General features: G+C 52.6%; 1 protein-coding gene across 3 annotated transcripts in view; it reads left to right on the top strand.

Moving 5' to 3' along the window:
• NFASC (neurofascin) overlaps positions 1-6,022 on the top strand; it is a 47,293-nt gene extending 41,271 nt beyond the window's left edge. For all 3 annotated transcript variants that reach the window (XM_042833660.1, XM_042833662.1, XM_042833661.1), the window contains one exon: positions 1,441-6,022. In XM_042833660.1, the coding sequence (XP_042689594.1) occupies positions 1,441-1,672 (232 nt within the window). In that variant the 3' untranslated portion in view covers positions 1,673-6,022. The remainder of the gene's footprint in view (positions 1-1,440) is intronic.
• The last annotated feature ends 11,194 nt before the right edge of the window (positions 6,023-17,216 follow it).

The raw sequence follows: 17,216 nt of genomic DNA, 5'->3' as shown, positions 1-17,216 counted from the left end.
TGCTCCCATCACTAGGGAGCATTTTTCTCCCTGGTCCAAGCAAAATGTTCCCTGTTCCCCTCTCCAGGACCACGCACCGTGCTGTGGATGCTGCCTGCCCAAAGGGCGAATCCTGAGATGCTGCTTTAATGAAAAATGGCCCCAAAACTCCAGAGGCTACGGGAGGTTGTTTTTCCAAAAAAGCAAACAAATGAAAAAAAATAGGCTGAATCGTTTTGTTTTTTCCCTTTGATTGATGACTCTGCGTGCACAGCTTTGAAATAGCCCCATATTTTTTATCAATTTTAATAAAAGTCAAGAACAGAGTGGACTGCCATAGAGGGGAGCGAGCCTGCTGGGCGCAGGACTAAACCAAACCCAAATAAATAGAGACAGGAGTGGGAGGGAGGAAAAATGCTCAAGGTATGTAAGAGATCTCCTTAGCTGTGTTACACAATTTGCATGCTGAATGTGGGCTCAAATATGAACTAATGACTAGCTGATATGAAAATTAATTTTTATATATAGCAACTCTCTCGTCCTCGATGCAATTCTATCTTTATTTATGAGGTACCAGTCCTTGCCCTCCTGAGAGGAAAACAGCTTTTCCCCCATTTTTTGTTAAAAGGTTTCTTTAAAAGATTGTTTTTTTTTTTTCCTGTGGGTCAGCCGATTTGTTTTTCAGTGACCTGGCCTAATCTTTCCAGTGAAAAAGAGAAGAGTTGCAACTAAAGAGTTGGGCAAACAAGCTTAGATGCTCAGAAATAAGCTTGGAAAGGTAAATTCCCATGAGTTTCAGGAGCTGCACAGAACTTGGCATCCTGTGCTTGCCCCCCTCGCAGTGCTTTGAGTTTTCCCCATTGCATGGAGCTCTCTAAAACAATGCGTGCTTTCACAAGGAAAGCTGGGAACAAACCTCACTAAACCAAGGTTACATCAAGGTTGGCTAAAATGCAGGGAGAAGGAAAGGATACGAGCAATGACAAGGGAAGGATATTTATCATGTACATCCAGTTGGACTGCTCTGAGCAATGTGTGGCATGTAAAAAGCTCAGCAAACACTGGGGCAGTGCTCTCACACAAGCTTTATGGCTTTTGGGTGGTTTTGTGTGGAGCCTGGAGTTGAACTCAGGATCCTTATGGTCCCTGCCAGCTTGAGATATCCTGCAATTCAGTGATTCTACAAAATTGCTTTCTAAAACCAAAAGCCACCAGGCCTGGGCTATCAGAAATCCGAACCACAGCACAAAACCCAGCTGCGGACTTCCTTCATGGAGGCTGTGTGCCGACCTTGGGTTCCTACTGGGCACCCCATGACCCGCTGCCCGCACTCAGTGCCTTTCTCCTGCTCTCTCAGCTCAGCACAGTCACACACTGGATTTACCTTTGAATATCCAGCCCTTGGTTTTTACCCCTCGCGATCCCCACGCTCAACCCTCATTCTGTCTGTCTGTCCACCAGTGATGAAGACAACAAACCACTGCCCAACAGCCAGACATCCCTGGATGGCACGATAAAGCAGCAGGAGAGCGACGACAGCTTGGTGGACTACGGAGAGGGTGGGGAAGGGCAGTTCAACGAGGACGGCTCCTTCATCGGCCAGTACACGGTGAAAAAGGACAAGGAGGAGACAGAAGGCAACGAGAGCTCGGAAGCCACATCCCCAGTCAATGCTATCTATTCATTAGCATAGCGCAACGCAATGGGACCACGAACAGCCTGTGGGGCTTGTAGTGGCTGGGGGTTAAAGAGCCGCCGCCACCACCGCCTCCAACTCAACATACAAATGAAAACCAACCAATGACACACACACACAAAAAAAAAAAAAGAAAAAAAAAAGAAAAAAAAAAGGAAAAAAATATAGAAAAAAAATAATCCAAGCAAACAGGCAGACCAGGTTGCTGCCAATGCCATCTTATCCTTAGCAAACAAGTAAATGGCAAGGACTCCCGAGGCGTGGATGAGTTGTAGATGTAGCCAGAATCGGAGCTGAAGTGCAGAGATGAAGGGATGCAGGAGTGCTGTACCCAGCTCCCCGTGTCCTTTCTCTTCTTTTGGGAGGGAGTTTATCATTATTTTTTTTAATATATATATTTATAGGAAGGTTTCAGACAACAGGGGGAAAAAAAAGGAATTTGGGGAGGGAAAATGGCTGAGCAGAGAAACGAGTCATCAAAAATGTACAGAAGAAAAGGAGAGTGGTTTCCATATGGGCAACGCCGGCACGATATTGCACTGCAGCAATGTCCATCCCCATGCAGCACCTTGCCCACAGCCTCTCCCAAACCTTCCTGAAGGTTCCAGCAGCATCTCAAGCTGAGAAGTGTGGGTCTTCAACACTGTGGGACGAAGCCCCGAGGGCCACCAGGCCCAAATCAAGGGAGCCCCAGGAGGATGAGGAGCTGCTGGGATGCACTGCAGTATGGCTAAGAGCCACTTGCCCACTGAGCCTGGCTCACAGCATCACTTGCCTGGGGAAGCACAGGCAAAACATTTTAGTTTAGTCTTTGCTTTGTAAGAAGTCTGGGGGAAATCCCCCTCCCCAGACCATGCCTGCTTTCTTTTAAAGGCAACTCCATAAATCTTATGTAGCAAAGAGGGAGTGGAAGCAGGACCAGTACGAACAAGGGATGAGGGGACCAGAAACTGCTTATAGAAACAAAAAGAAAGCCACCAAACACCCTGTCAGGCTGAAACAACCCCCCCCTGGGAGCGGTTATGGGACCCCCACTGTTGCCCTGCACACTGCTCCAATGCACATCAGGGACATGCATCCCTCAGGAACAGCAGTGGGACACCGAGGTCCCCCCCCCAGCAGCAGCCGTGTGCCAGGTTGGGCGTTCTCAGCTAACCCCTAATTTCTCACAGCGGCCTTTCCCCTCCCCACCCCCTTTTTCCCCCCCAAATCAATCAGCCTGAGAGACGCTCCCACAGCGCCGAACTCACCTCCGCTGTTCTTTACATATCAAAACCCCACGCAATTTACTTTCAGGCTGGGAAACACGCCGTAACGAAGCGTCTCGGATAGGAGTGCTCCTTCACATGCCTTACACAGCTTCCAACGTCCCGGGACGTTTAACAGACTGACACTAAACCCCCACCCCGCTTCGCTCCCCAATGCGACGGCCTCGGAGCCAGCGGAGCAGTAGGAGTAGGATGCTGGACATCTCCCAGATGGGAACGCATGGATCCTGTAGAAGGTAGAGCCTTTAGTGGCCAACGCTGTGTGTATTCTCCCACTTCCTGCACTTTTGAAACCAAAGGTACCTTCGCTGAGAGAGATCGGATTCCTTCAGACCGTTTCGCAGACGTGGAATGATGTTAGGATGGATTTTTCTTTTTTTTTTTCTCTTTCCTTTCTTTCCTAAGGAGGAGGGTTTTGTTCAGCTTAATGGATTAAATGCAATAGGATTAACGCAATTATTCTTTCAGCTGGTTTGCTACGAAGACGTATCGCTAACGAGAACACTGCTAATAGGGATTGCTCAGATGTACTTTGCCACATTCTTGAAGCTGCTAATGGCACAATGATCCTGCACTTTGGAGAGGAGAGCCAGGACCGGGTCAGCATTAACAGAGCACATGGGAGAAAACAGGCTGCAAGCAGACAGCAGACGGGTGACGTGCCCTTAACCCCAACCCCAACCTTACAGCTGAGGGGCTCCAGGTCAGCACAGGAGCCATCTGCCAGGGTCCTTCCCAATGTCACCTTGCAGGGCAGGGCCATGTTTGCTGCTGTGACACTTCTTGTAATTGCACTCGTGCAACAGATCCGTTCCTGCTGTTTTCACCATTGGCCTAAGGAGAGCATCCCCTGCCTATCCCACAATCGCATTTCAGGTTTTAAGCAAACTCATTAAGCCAAACATAACACAGCTCTCAGTTATGGAGGCTGGCTGCTTCCTGAGCCCACAGCTGTCTGTACGAGGTCACATAGCTTGGAGGGAAAGCAACCTGCAGCCACTGCTATAGAGAAGCAGCTTCTGCTGTGGGAACTGGAAGCCTTGGGTACCACACAGCATCCCCAGCCCTCCAGGAGGCATCGGTCCTGGCAGCAGGGCAGGCTGTGCCACCTGTCTGCTGTGTGCCATTTGTATTAACATTGGTGTTTGTGTCTTGCCATTAACCTCTCTGCATCTTGCTGGAAGCTGGGCAGTGTTCACCCTGCAGCCTTTCCGTGCTTGTCCAGTGCAACGTGGCTTCAGTGAGCCCCAAAAAGCCTCACAGAAACAGTGACAGAGTCTGAGCAGCACCTTCCTTGTGATCAAATAGGAAACAAAGGCAATGAGGACCCAAGAACGAATGGCTCAGTGTGATTTTTGTGGGCTTGTAGTGCTGGGTGTGAATTTACTAAAAAAAAAAAAAAAATTGGAAGATACAGTTAAAAAAAAAAAATTACTGTATTTGTTTGCAAGTTGCCCTGAAGTTTCACCAGGGACAAGCAGAGGGCTGTGGGGAGGCTCTGTGCTAGCCCCAGGGCTGGGCCCTGCAGTGCCCATCAAAGGGTGCCCATCCCTGCAGGACTTCTTGGAGCAGGTCATGCTCTGAGCACCTCTTGTACAGAAAATGTGTCCTCACTGAGGATAAAAAGCAAGGACAAGCATACGCATGGCCAGCTGGTGCTAACCATGGAGCACAGGCATAGGACAGGAGGGAGTGGCTGTTGCTTTGATGCAATACCAAGACTGCTCCTCTTTTCCCTGAAGCGATGATGCAGTGAGAGACAGAAGTGCTGCAGGAAGCACCGAGAGACAAAACGAGCCTTCCTAAAACCCTCCTGGTGGAAACACCAACAGCCCGTCCCCACAACACCCTTGCACAGCATTGCCTTCTTGCAGAGGAAAGTCCCCAAGTCCCTGCAGGATGGCCACTTCTGCCTCCAAGGACAGATAGAGCTGGCAAGGCAGAACGCACTGCTGTGAGGCTGGAGTGAGGGCAGAGCCGTGCAGCAGCATCCCTTGCAAGTCCCATCCATCCATCCTACAACCCTTCAATTCCTTACCTCATCCATTCATCCTGTATCCCATCCATCCGTCCCCCGCACCATCCATCCTGTACCTCATCCATCCATCCCATGCCTGCCCCATCTGTTCTGCACTGCATCCATCCACCCTGCGCCCCATTTATCCATCCACCCCATCGCCCATCCACTCGCCCTGGTGCCCATCCATCCTCCCATCCTGTACACACCATTCTGTATCTCATCCGCCTCATACCTGCCCCTATCAACCCTCCTGCCCGTCCACCCATCCATCACACACCCCCACACCCTGTCCATCCTCCATCCCCCCCATCCATCCGCTGCCTCTCCTCAGTGCACACCTCAGCACAGCTGTGCGCTCAACCTGCAATCTCACACCCGGCTCAGTTGTGTACTAGCAGCAAACAATTTCAGCTAAGCAATAAAAATAAACCTTGTAAACGTAAAAAAAAAAATAATAATAATAAAAACCAACCCACCCACCTCCTATTTCTTGCACTAAGACTTGTTTTATTGAAGAGAATAACGTTGAGTTTCTGGTCCCAGCACAACGCCCTGCTGCACCAGCGGCTCCCCCTGCCCAGCATCACCTGTCTCTGTGCCCTTTGCAAGCAGGCACTGGGCTTTGGTTGTCCAACATGATCCAAACCCTGTGTCAAACCCTCAACACCAACTTCTTCCTTTGCAGTACAGCGTTCTGTGTGTTCGTTTCTTCCTCTCTCACGGGAAGGAAAAAATATCGGACTGTTTTGTTTCCCTTTAATTTGTAAATATCTCTCCATCCGTCCTCTCTGTAAAACCACCTGGTTGGTCTAAATATTCTATGTATTTATTTGCCTTTTTTTTTTTTTAAGCAAAAAAAAAAATCAACACCTTTGCGTTAACCCACTTGTTTCAATGAGAAATGTATATCTGAAGCTGTGAAATTAACACTTTACAGCAAGAAGAGCTACGGACTACAGAAGAAGGGTTTAATATAAGGACTTCTAAACTGACTGCATGAGAGATGAAAGAAAGCCAAAATACTCAGATAGCATTTTTTTTGAATCACTGTAAAAAAAAAAAAAAGACTGGGATTTTTTTGTATAGAGAACACTAAACATATAATAAAACATTGTTCAAAACTCAGGCGATGCTTGCCCTTCCTGTCCATCACCTTTTTAGCCACTGAGGCTGTCCCCTTCCCATCCACATCCACAGCCCTTCCCAGCAAAAAGCGCAGCCCAGAAGCTGTGATGGGACACAGCAGGGCAGGTTGGTGGTGGAGGAGCTGGGGAAGGGAGGAGGCCCAGCAGCACTTCACCCCAAACCATCCATAGGAGAAGCGTTTCCCACCCCACACGGCCCTGCAGGGGGACCCTGCAACCTCAGTGAAGCTGCGGCTCAAAGCAGCAGCACCAGACCTGCATCTGCTCTGAGCACATCAGGAGAGCTTCTGGTACAAGGGGAGCAGTGCAGAGCAGAGCCCTGAGGATGCAGCACCCATCTGGACTGTGCCCGACTCCTGGGGCAGCGCCTATCAGCCAAGGGAGCGATGTGACTGCTGTGCAATTTAACTTCTTTCAGCCCAGCCTGCCTAACACCATCCTGCCATCCTCGCACCAGGGGAAGCACCCATAGAGCAGCAGCACCAGCTCTGATGTTCATGGGAGCACAGAGCCCTCACCAACCACCTTGGAAGCCTCAGTGCAGACAGCAGCACCCTTCCCAGCTGGGGAAACTGAGGCACAAGCCGTTGCTCCACACAGGTGGCTCAGCAGTGCCCAGGGCACGGGTGATGCTGCTTGGCATCCAGCACTGACACAACGCAAACAGCCTCGCAGAGCACAGAGAAGCTGGAGCAGGAAGCCCCTATGGCCCAACAGACTCATTGGAGAGACAAGGTTTAACCCAGGTGCCCCCAACCCCACAGCTCCCGGCAGAGCCCTGCATTTCCCATCCCTACTCAAGGCTCTGAAGTGCTCTTTGCTCCCTCGTGCAAAGCCTTGACGAGAATGGGCTGGAGGAAGGGGGGAAAAACACAAAGCTATTTGGCTAATGAAGATGTAATTGCTGCAGACCTCACTAAGAGGATGAAAGTATTACTGCAGTGCTGCGGGGGGGCTTCGTCCATCCCCTCCCCATCGACAGGACAGCAGTGGGGAACAGAAGCACCTTAACTTTGGGCAGGAGAAGTCCCAGAGTGTTTGGGGCAATGGGGGCAGCAGCTATCCCAATCCCTACCCCAAAGTCCTATGGGATTTGGAAGGATGGGGCAGGAATGGCACTGAGCATTGCAGTCCTGGCACAGGACCAGCAAGCATCAAGGCAGAGCAGCACCCTTCTGAACCAGGTGGGCTCAACCAGGAAACCTTAGAAGTACTCCTTTATCCACTCTATTTGATAGATGCTTGTTATTCCCATCACTCCTGTAGGGAAAATCAAGTTATTGCCCAGAAATGAGTGATAGAAGCCCCATCCCCGTGATCAATACGAGGTTGATATGCATGCATTAGTGCTCAGCCCTTTTTATGGCACCTCACAACACCCACTTCTCCCCCGACCTTGGTGGGGTGCAGATCGATGCTGACAGCCCTGAGTTCCCTCAGAGGGGCAATTCCACCTCCAGCACATTCCCCCATTACTGTCACTAAAAGCTCCAGCAGCACTGGGAAATGGCCATGGGAGCCCTTATGGAGCTGCCTCCTCCCCCAGCTGCTACAGGACGGAGCCTCAAGGGGTCACTGATACCCCAGATTCAACCCTTGGGAGCTGTGGGAGCAGAGATGTGAAAGAGAGGGGCAGAGGATGGGCAAAAGACCTCTGCTCTGCCCGGAGGTGACAGCAGGAAGGGCCGTGTTCAATTCCTCCTGGTCTCACCCCAAAAAGAGCTGCCAAGAGCAAAGAAAGGGACAAGAGAAGGACAGGTGGAACCCATTCCGTCTGGCCAGAGGAACGCAGACCGCTGGAGCTTTGCCAATCAATAGAGATACCGATGCCTTAATTACTCCTCTGTAATTGCAGGTCATTAACCTGCGGACAGCCCAAGTGCCATTGATCTCCCTCCATCATTAACTGGTCTGGGAAGGAGGGGAAGCACAGGGCGACCGCTGCTCCCACTGCTCTGCTCCTGCTTTACCCCTCAGCCAAGCCCAGACTGGGAGCTGCTGGCACCTTGGCTCGCTCAGTGTCACTTGGGAGCTCCTGGATTGTCCCTGTCACATCCCATAGCATCACCCTCCTGGTCAGATCCCCCCCTACAACGTGTGCTTCAGGTCCTACCCATGCCAGCCGCACTTGTCTCAACAGAACTTCCCAAAACGCTGCTGTAAAGCAATTTCTGCAGCCTGCTCATAAACCCAGTTACGTACACCTACGGTTACACACATATTTTCAGGCACGGGGGAGTGCATACATATATAGAAACACTGCCCAGGAGTGGGTGTCCCTGGTGAAGCCCGGCAGCTGGGGCTGCTCCCACCCCACAGAGCAGGGATTTTGCCTCCCGGCCCCACACCTGCTCCAACCCCATAGGGACAGGGTTTCAGAGCTCCTGAAGGAACCGGGTGGGCGCAGCAGCCCGGAGGCTGAGACATGCATTATGCATCATGCTGCAAGCGGCTCTGACTGGTCCTTGCACTGTGGCAAGTGAGGTAAAGGCAGAGGGAAGAAAAAAAAGAAAAGAAAAATCCCCTCTCCAGGGACCGGCGTGGTGGTTGGCAGCGAGCGAGGGAGCGCGCACGCAAGGAGGGAGGAGAGGGAGGAGCACATCCTAATGCAGAGATGCTGCAGTGGCTCTGGGCACACACATCTCCACTCGGGCAGGCATCAGTCGGGCTCAGCACCGCGGCAGGAGCTCCGCGGCCCCGCACTCCCCCGCCTCATGCTCAGCCCCCGACCCCATCCCAGGTAAGCGCCTGCTCTCTCTCCTTCCCGCACCGTAAAGGAGGGGGGAGGGAGGAAAAAAAAAAAAAGAAGAAAAAAAAAAAAGATGAGGCTGCAGATTTCCGAGCACCGTTTCCAGCACAGGCAACTCTCCTTTATAGGGAGAAGCAGCCGAATCCTGCGGGGTCGGGGACACAAGGGCACGGCGTGGGTTTGTGCACTGCTTGGGGCGATGGTTCTGCGGGCACAACTCAGCTCTCTGGGAATGGAGTTGGGAGGAATAGGGGCACAGCGGTGTCACTTGTGGCAGGGGATGGGCACGGCCGTAAGCAGAAAGGGCTCTTAGGGATCAAGTCGGAACTTATTTGTTGTTAATTGCTACGGTTACGCCTCGGCTTTGCATCCTGGCTGGCGGCACTTTGCAAAGCCCGAACGTGGAGGGGTGGGGGTTGCCGAGATCCGGCTGCACGGCGCTGCTCAGCACCCCCGGCTCGGGAGGGCAGAACCCCGGTTCCCCCTCTAAAAGAGAGAAGGAGAGCAGTGCCCTGTGACCCCCACCTCCCTCCAAACTCTCAGTTGCTCTGGGCAGGGTGGGAGGGCTGCTCGGGGGGTATTGCTGTGTTGGAGATTGGTCAGCGTTTTGCAACAGGAAGGTGTGGATGTGTGGGGTGGGGGTTCTTGATGCAATTTAACACAGAACCCTGTGCTTGGCTTTGCTCTTTCTGGGTGCTCGGGTGGGGAGCAGCTGGCAGCGCTGGGCTGCTCTGTGGAGCTCCTCTCCCTCACCGTAAACTTCCTGAGCTCTCCTCCTTTCTGCATCTCACCCACCCGCTCCTCCAAGGCTCTCACTGCTCCCGCAGCCCCAGCGTTATTGTTTCAACCGGGCTGGGGGCATTCATGAGATTGCCATCCCTCCGAAGGAACACTAGCTGCTTTGAGGGTGGGAGGCAGCAGCCTGAGAGCTGGGAACAACCCGAGCGTTCCTGGAGGTTTTGGCCAGAGCCCAGTGCAGCTTTGCCTCCCCTATGCATGCCCTCAAACATCTCAGGGTGCAAAGCAGAAGCACAAGGTTTAGGGGCAGGTATGCATGTATAGATAAACCTCTCAGTGCTGAGTATTTGGCAGCACTCCATGCAAAAACAGTCTTCTCTGACCTCTCAACATAGCCAGAAATACACCTCCCACCCTCCAGGACAGCTTGGGGTCTGCAGGGCAAGGGGAAACCACAGTGCTGGGTAGGACTGTAAGGAAAGCAGTAGTTGGTTCTGCTCTTGGGATCTGAACGCACCCACAACACCAAAAGCTGCTTTGCTGAGCCAACACAGCTCCCAAACTTCCTAGAAATAAGCATACTTGGTACAAACAGGTGAGAAGGGTCTGCAGCTAAGGGAAGGTGCCGGGGTTACGTTCAGCCCACGGAGCGCAGTGACGACGCGTTGAGACAAAGGAACCATAACGCTCCTCTCCAGCACCCAATCAATTATGATCCAACTGAGTAACCACGACTTTTGTCGCTCGGAATGGATGCGCAGAGCGTTTAACAGGCTGTGCCTCTGCAGACGCATCGCACGCGAATCACAGCAGCAGCAGCAGCACAGCGGGGCTGTAGGGAGGCATTTCCAACACGCGAGCACAGAACGTAGCATGCAGAGCCCACGTGCACAGCCCATAGCCTGGCTGCTCAGCCCCAAACTGGCCATGAAAGATCACCGAGCCTGGATGAGGGATGGATACGCTCCTTCCCTTCTTTAGCAGACCCCCAAGTCCATGCCACTTCATAGGTTTGCGAGGAGCGTGCCCAAAGCGCATCCCCATCTTTACACATGCATGAGAATCACCGTGCTGGCTGCTCAGCCATGCCCTGCTTGGAACAAGGATGGTTTTGTTCCATCTCATGGGCTCAGGCGTGGCACAGCACTGCTGTCATCTCCCCACACAGCTGGAGGCACATCTGTCCCTCCTGAGCTTGCAGCCTGCCCTATCAACCAGCGCACCATGCAAGAAACCCAACAGTTCTTCAGGGGCTGTCAGAGATGGCATTAAAGCACAGACACATGGGAAGAGATAAGAGAGGATTCCTTCAAGAGTCCTTTGAGTGTCAAACAATGCTGATGGAAGGGAAAAAAGCAGAAACTTATTCTAACAAGCACTATCCGGCTCTTTCTAGATTAGGGAACCAAATCTAACTCATTTTTGGTTACCACCCCCCCTCCCCCCCCCGATGTCTTCAGCACTTGGAGAGCTGTAAACAAGGACTACAGTCAAGGAAACCATCAGATCCCAAACAATACAGAAAGTGCTTCTTTGAACCCAAAATGCATTCCCTTCCTCGTCCCCCATGGCACATCCTTAGCCCCTTCACCACAGCTGTAGGGTCCAGCATTCACCAGAGGGATGTTCAACACAACCCCAGTGGAGATGCCCAGAGGCATTGGTGGGCATGAGAGATACTCCCACCAGCAGCATGGAGCTCAATCACTGTGTGCAGCAGTTACCATACAGCTGGAAGAGCTGGCAGCTCCACAGCAGAGCTACAGAACAGGAGAAGTGGGATCTGTGTTGTGCACAGGTTCCAGCTTGTTTTCACAAGGCAGAGAGCAGCCTGGCACTGGCTGAAGGTGGAATGTTAAACGCTTTTAGCAGACAGATGAGCAGCTTGAACAGAAGGATGATGTCTTCAAAGGAGCAAAGTGAGTGCGCAGTCATTACGAGGGATATCCCAAGCTTCTCCTGGGAGAAGGGAGAAGATTTTAGCACTGCATCCTCATCACAGGGCCAAGGAGCTCCATGGGGATGGGAGTGTGAGGCTGTGCAGGGTCCCCTGAGCCGCCAGCTATCTACTGAGGCACACTGGCTGATGGATGCTTGAGGTCAAGGCTTCCTCATGCCATTCCCCTCCCTGGGGCAGGTTTCCCAAGCCCTGTGCTTGTTTTGCCTCGCTGTAGCCTCTGTAGGAGCCCCAGTGATGTAGGAGCAGGCAGACAGACACGGTGGCAGGTAGGATCTATTTATACCTGTGACACATCAAAGAGCTGCGCCACTGAGAGCAGCACTGACTGCAGAAAGTAGGAGAGTTTGAGAGGCTGAGGTTCCCCATGGGCACACTGTGATGGGAGAGAAGAATCTGTTTTGGGCAGGCAATCACAGCACGCACATCTCACCTCTCCCGCCCGCACCAACACCCAACTTTCAGCATCTTTCAGCTTCTCCTTCAATGCAACCCCAGTGCACCATCCTGCTTTTCCCAGACAGCGCTGCAGGTGATGCTCAGTGGTTTGCAATACTGAATTTACGTGGGGCTGTCTGTCAGCAGCACCAGATATTTTGATCTTGAGCAGATGTAATCAGGGTGTTAACGAGGATTTCAGGCAGACATCTCTCCAACACCTGCATGCTAAGCTGGAGGCACTCGTGGCCTTGTTCTCAAAGACTTTGAGCATTCTTCCAGCTGCTGCTGACTCCAGCTATTGATTGAAACAGCCTTCAGGGAGAGCTGCGTGCTGACAACATGGGCTGAGCACCACGCTTGCATCCAGCTTATGGGGAAATCCTACCTGATTCCCTCCTCCACAATCCTGGCTTTTGTCTGAAGCCGGTACAGGGAGCTTTACAGGGGGCTGCTCTGCTCCACAACATCATCTGCTTCATTATAATCAAGGTTATATCACACACCAACAACTCCATCTCACACACACTGCTCTCAATCAACTCCTCCTGACCCAAAGCAGATCCATGCTTTGTCCTCTGCACAAAGACCTGACAGGCTGTGCACCAGCACCGGGGTTTGCTTGGCTGGGGAGATCCTGCTGACTAAAAGAGAGCTAAAAGAGAACTCCCACTGAGCCCCTCTCACAGTGAAGTGCCACGACCTGTGATGTACATTAGTGTGTTGTCCAATTATTAGGGGAAAAAAAGCACTTAAAAGACACAGAGACAACAGAGACAGCTTGAGCACGGCGCCTTAATGCAGCCATCCTGCTGGGTGCGCATCAACAAGCCCTGCCTGCTCCTTGCACAGGGCTCCATGAGCCTCTCCTGGTGGAATTAATAAAGCTGCCCAGTGTGAGCAGGAGCTGGATGGGACACTGAGGCAGCACAACCCTCACCAACCCACTTCTGGCACAATTAAATCAATCCATGATAAATAAGGCACAACCCAAGGGCAGGTGCAGGGTGAGTGCACCCATCCCAGGTGAGGAACACATTCACCACACATATTGCTTTAGGCACCATCACTCACACCTGAGGTTCTTTCCTCCTCCCATTTCACAGCCCAAATCCTACAGCATCAGCCCAAAAATACAGGTTTGGGCTTTCCAGAGCCCTGCTCTTCAAGGGGAGCAGCATCTATCCGGATGCTCGTGTCAGGGAAAGCACATTAGTTTCCATGGATATGGTGATTCAGAATTACTCCAGATGTAGATGAGTTCAGAGTGCACTGCTCAGAGACGTGCAGCATTGCTGCACCAGGTGGGACGCGCAGCTCCCGTGGAGCAAAAAGAAACAGGAACAAAACCAAAACTCATCCCCAAGTTTTGGAAGTGCCACCCTCTGTGGATCCAGCAAACACGATCAACTCTTCCCTCAGCTGCAAGCAAAGCTGGTTTGCTTGGTGCATTACTCTAGGTTAGGATTTCATTGCTTGACTTCATTTCCAAAAGCATAAGGGCAGGGACACAGAGGCCATGGCAGGGGTTAGCAGCACAGCACAACAACTCGCAGCACATCCCAGATCAGCAGCAAACAACAAAAATCCCCCACACCCCCTATTCCCACCAGAGCCCTACCATGCTGCAGCCCCCCATCTCCTCCCTCAGGAGCCCAAATGCCCCCCTCCAATGATTACTTGATCATCTTTCCCCCTCTTACCTCCTTCCAGCACATTCTCCATTCTCTGCACTGAACCACAAGGGCAGAGCTCAGCCCTGCAGGCAATTTAACTAATGAGGGCTGATTGCAATTGCTCACACCTGGGGCAAGGGGCTGACCTGGAGGCTTTTGGGGGCCTCAGGAGCAACATGGCCTGAAGAGTGCCCTACTCTTTGTGTGATGGCTCTGCTCCCATCCTAGTGCTGAGTTCCTGTGCCCCCCATCACCCCTCTCCCCCCTGTGCTGTGCTGCTGATCGCTGCAGCCATGCCCAGAGCTGTTTCCCTCACCTCCCTGCCTGCAGTGCTGGTGCAGAGCCCTGACTGAGTCCAGACTCAAAGCACCCAAATGCCTCAATCTGCTCCACCTGCTGCCTACAAATGCCACCTTCACCCCAGCCCCAAAGCTTTGCCTTTTGTGCTAACACTGCAGCCCATTGAGCAGTAACAACGTTGGGCATGAATAGTCCCTGCTCTGCAGGTTGCAGCTCGGTGCCCTGCAGGGTGCTCTGGGCACCATCTGCTCCCCACAGCCCAGGCATGGAGCCCAGTGTGGAGATGCACCTGCTGTGCATCTCTATGAGGAGGGCAGGGCAGGATGGAGCCAGGAGGCAAAGCACATCCCAGCACCCCTCTGCAGCACAGAGCAGGTGGGAGCAGGGAGTCCTGGAATGATTCAAGGCTCTGCGTGGGGTGATTGATGAGCCCAGGGAGAGCTGAACCCCTCTGGGTGTGTTGGCCATTGGATCACAGTGGTTTCAATGCTCAGTGTTGCTTTTAGGTGGTGTCAGGGTTTTGGTTGCCCCACTGCTGCTGTAGATCCTGGGGCCACCGGCGGATTCTCAACTCAAAGAAGCTCAGGAAGGGAGAATTGAGAGTTTGCATCTCTCCTGAGCACAGACAGCTCTGCAAAAGGACAGACACATTACTATAAAATCTCTTTCAACTCACTGAGACATGCTGTTCTGGAAGTGGACAAAACGTACCTGACATTGAGCAGATTTGCAAGAAAAATCTGCCAAAGATCAGATGTGTGCGTGTTCCAGCCTCAGAAATGCTCCTTAATGAAAGGAACACACGGCACAGGGCACACTGTGTCATCCACCCTCAGCAGCTCTCCTTCAGTGGAGGATGTTGCAGCAGAAACCCAATTGCTTTTCTCATAACTAACCCCGGAGGACTGAATCACAGTCACTGATCTATGATAGGGTGTGCTTGCTATGACAGCTCTCCCTGCTGCCCAAGTCCCACCATGAGCTGGGAGATGGCAGGGCCAGCATGGTGCCAGTGGTCCCCTGCCCTGTGCCACAGCTGCCTGGATTCGGAGCCCACCATCCATTCCTTGTCCTCCCACTGCTCTTCAGCCCTCCTGGTGCCATCACCTCCCAGTGCTGCTGTCCTGGGATGAGGCAGCACCTCCTGTCCCCGAGGCTGAGGAGGATCCCAAACCTTTCCATAGCTCTTTTCCAAGAACTCTGTCTTGGTGACAATGGACCTCTCTCTGCTCCCAGGGGCTCCTGCACAGCGCTAATGCAACCCATGTGCATGTCTCCAAGTGTGCCCGTGCTGCTGGAGGTATTAATGACAGCATCCATTAGCGGGGATGACAGATCCCCTTTCAGTACAACAGAAGGCTCTCGAGTGACTGTCAAAATACCCCATGAAGAGGGGAAAGAACAGCTCCCCGAGGGCTCTCTCCTAATGAAGGGCACGACCAGCAGATCGGATGCACAGTGCATGGCTGTGCCTGGGAGAAGTTTGGAGTCAGGTGCAGAAAACACAGCTCAGGGCACTGCCTGGGGATGATCCGTGGTGCAGAGCACTGGGGGAGCAGCACAGCCCCCAAGTGTGCTCTCAGCATCACTGGATCCCATCTCTTAAGTAATACAACAACGAGGAGCGTGCCAAGCAGCATGGGAGAGGGTGATGTGGTCCAGTCCTTAACAGTGAACAAATCCAACTTCAGTGCATGTAGGAATTACTCTGTTATTCTCTGTTATTCTCTTACATGTGGGCCATGCCTGGAGGTTCCCCTGGTAGCACTTTTCCCCGTTTCTGCAGAGGATTTCAAGTGCAGACCGTGCTGAAGTTGGGTTCTAGAGAACAAATGGAGCAGCTCTCCCTGTCACCTCTTTAGGAGCCCTGTCCTGGTGTCCCAGCACAGCCATGGGGAGGGACTTAGGAGACACAGGAGCTGTGGGTGCTAGGAAGCAAGGAAAGAAAATGATGTGTGCATCCAAAATGAGAGCTGAGTGGGGTCTGGGATGAAAGAGGCGAGCTGCAGAGCCAGCTGCAGAGCTGGGGATCAAAGCTGTGGTTTACATAATAAATAATGAATTGATAACTAATTGAATAATTCAAACTAGCTTAATTTTTGCAAGTAACAGCTTTGCTGAGCCGTGGGGAAGGAACGGAAGGGGCTGGGCAGCAGGGCATCCTGCACTCCCTCCCTGTGATCTCTGAGCTGCTTTGGGGTGACGCACCCACAGATGCGAGATGTGCTCTGCTCCTACTCCAACACAGAACTGCGTTCAAAAACAGACCGAGCAAAAAGCTGCTCCTTGTCCTAAAGTGCTTACGCTGGAAGCATGAGACACATGAGGGAGAAGCAGGCAGCGGGTGAACAATGAGGCAGTGTTTGCTGGAAGGCTGTGGGTTCAGGACACTGTTTGGGGCACGATGCTGATTGACATCGAGTGACTTCATCGGCCTGACTCACCCCGGAGCTGCTGGATGGAACACACGGCATGAGACAGCCTGAGGGACAGGACCTCATGCCCACCTCTGTTCTGTCCTCATACTGTCCGTCTCTGTCACCCTATGAGCATCACTGCTTTAGGGCAGGTCCTCCTCCCCCACCTCTGCCATATTATTTACACCTCTGCCATAGGAGCGTTTAACCTGAGTGTCAGGCTGGGCTCTGCTCTCAGTGCCGTGTGGGGAGGCTGGCATCCAAGCCCCCGAGCCCACCAAGGTGAAAACAAGGACCTGGGATGTGGTTTCTTCCCTTTGGAGTAGGAAAACGTTCTGTTTCAGGTGAGGACGCAGAGGGCAGGTGGCTTTCCCAGTCCCAGATTCCCCAGAGACGAGACTTGAAGCACACGCAGGACGATCCCTGTTTGCTCAGGTGCACGATAACGGCGGCACTTAATGAGCAGGCGCTGTGCATTCCGAGCTGCAATGCACCGGGGGCTGCGGTGCATGGAATGGAGCCGGTGTTCACTGGGGCAGCCAGATGGGCAGGGAGTGAGGGACCAGCTGGGGCTGGGTGGGCTGCAGGGCTTGGCAGAGCCTTCAGTGTGTGGGATGCGTCGTTTCCCAAGTCGTTGTTAACAAAGAAGGGGAAGGAAAACAAAATTGGGTGTCCTCCTTGGATATCTCCAGGGCAAAGGGGTTGGAGCTGAGCAGTAGGATGCCCACACACAGCCACTGCCTGTTAGGAGAGAGCTGTTTTCGGAGGAGGGAAAAAGAAGAGTTGGTGGTATGGAGAGGAGAGGGAGATGGAAAATGAGGAGAAGGGTAAGG

This window comes from Centrocercus urophasianus, unplaced genomic scaffold (assembly GCF_019232065.1).
Source record: "Centrocercus urophasianus isolate 14NV4802_14NV808 unplaced genomic scaffold, USGS_Curo_1.0 seq_42, whole genome shotgun sequence".
NCBI classification, from domain to species: Eukaryota; Metazoa; Chordata; class Aves; order Galliformes; family Phasianidae; genus Centrocercus; species Centrocercus urophasianus.
Note: the sequence above shows the minus strand (reverse complement) of the source record. Positions and strands in the feature narration are given on the sequence as shown.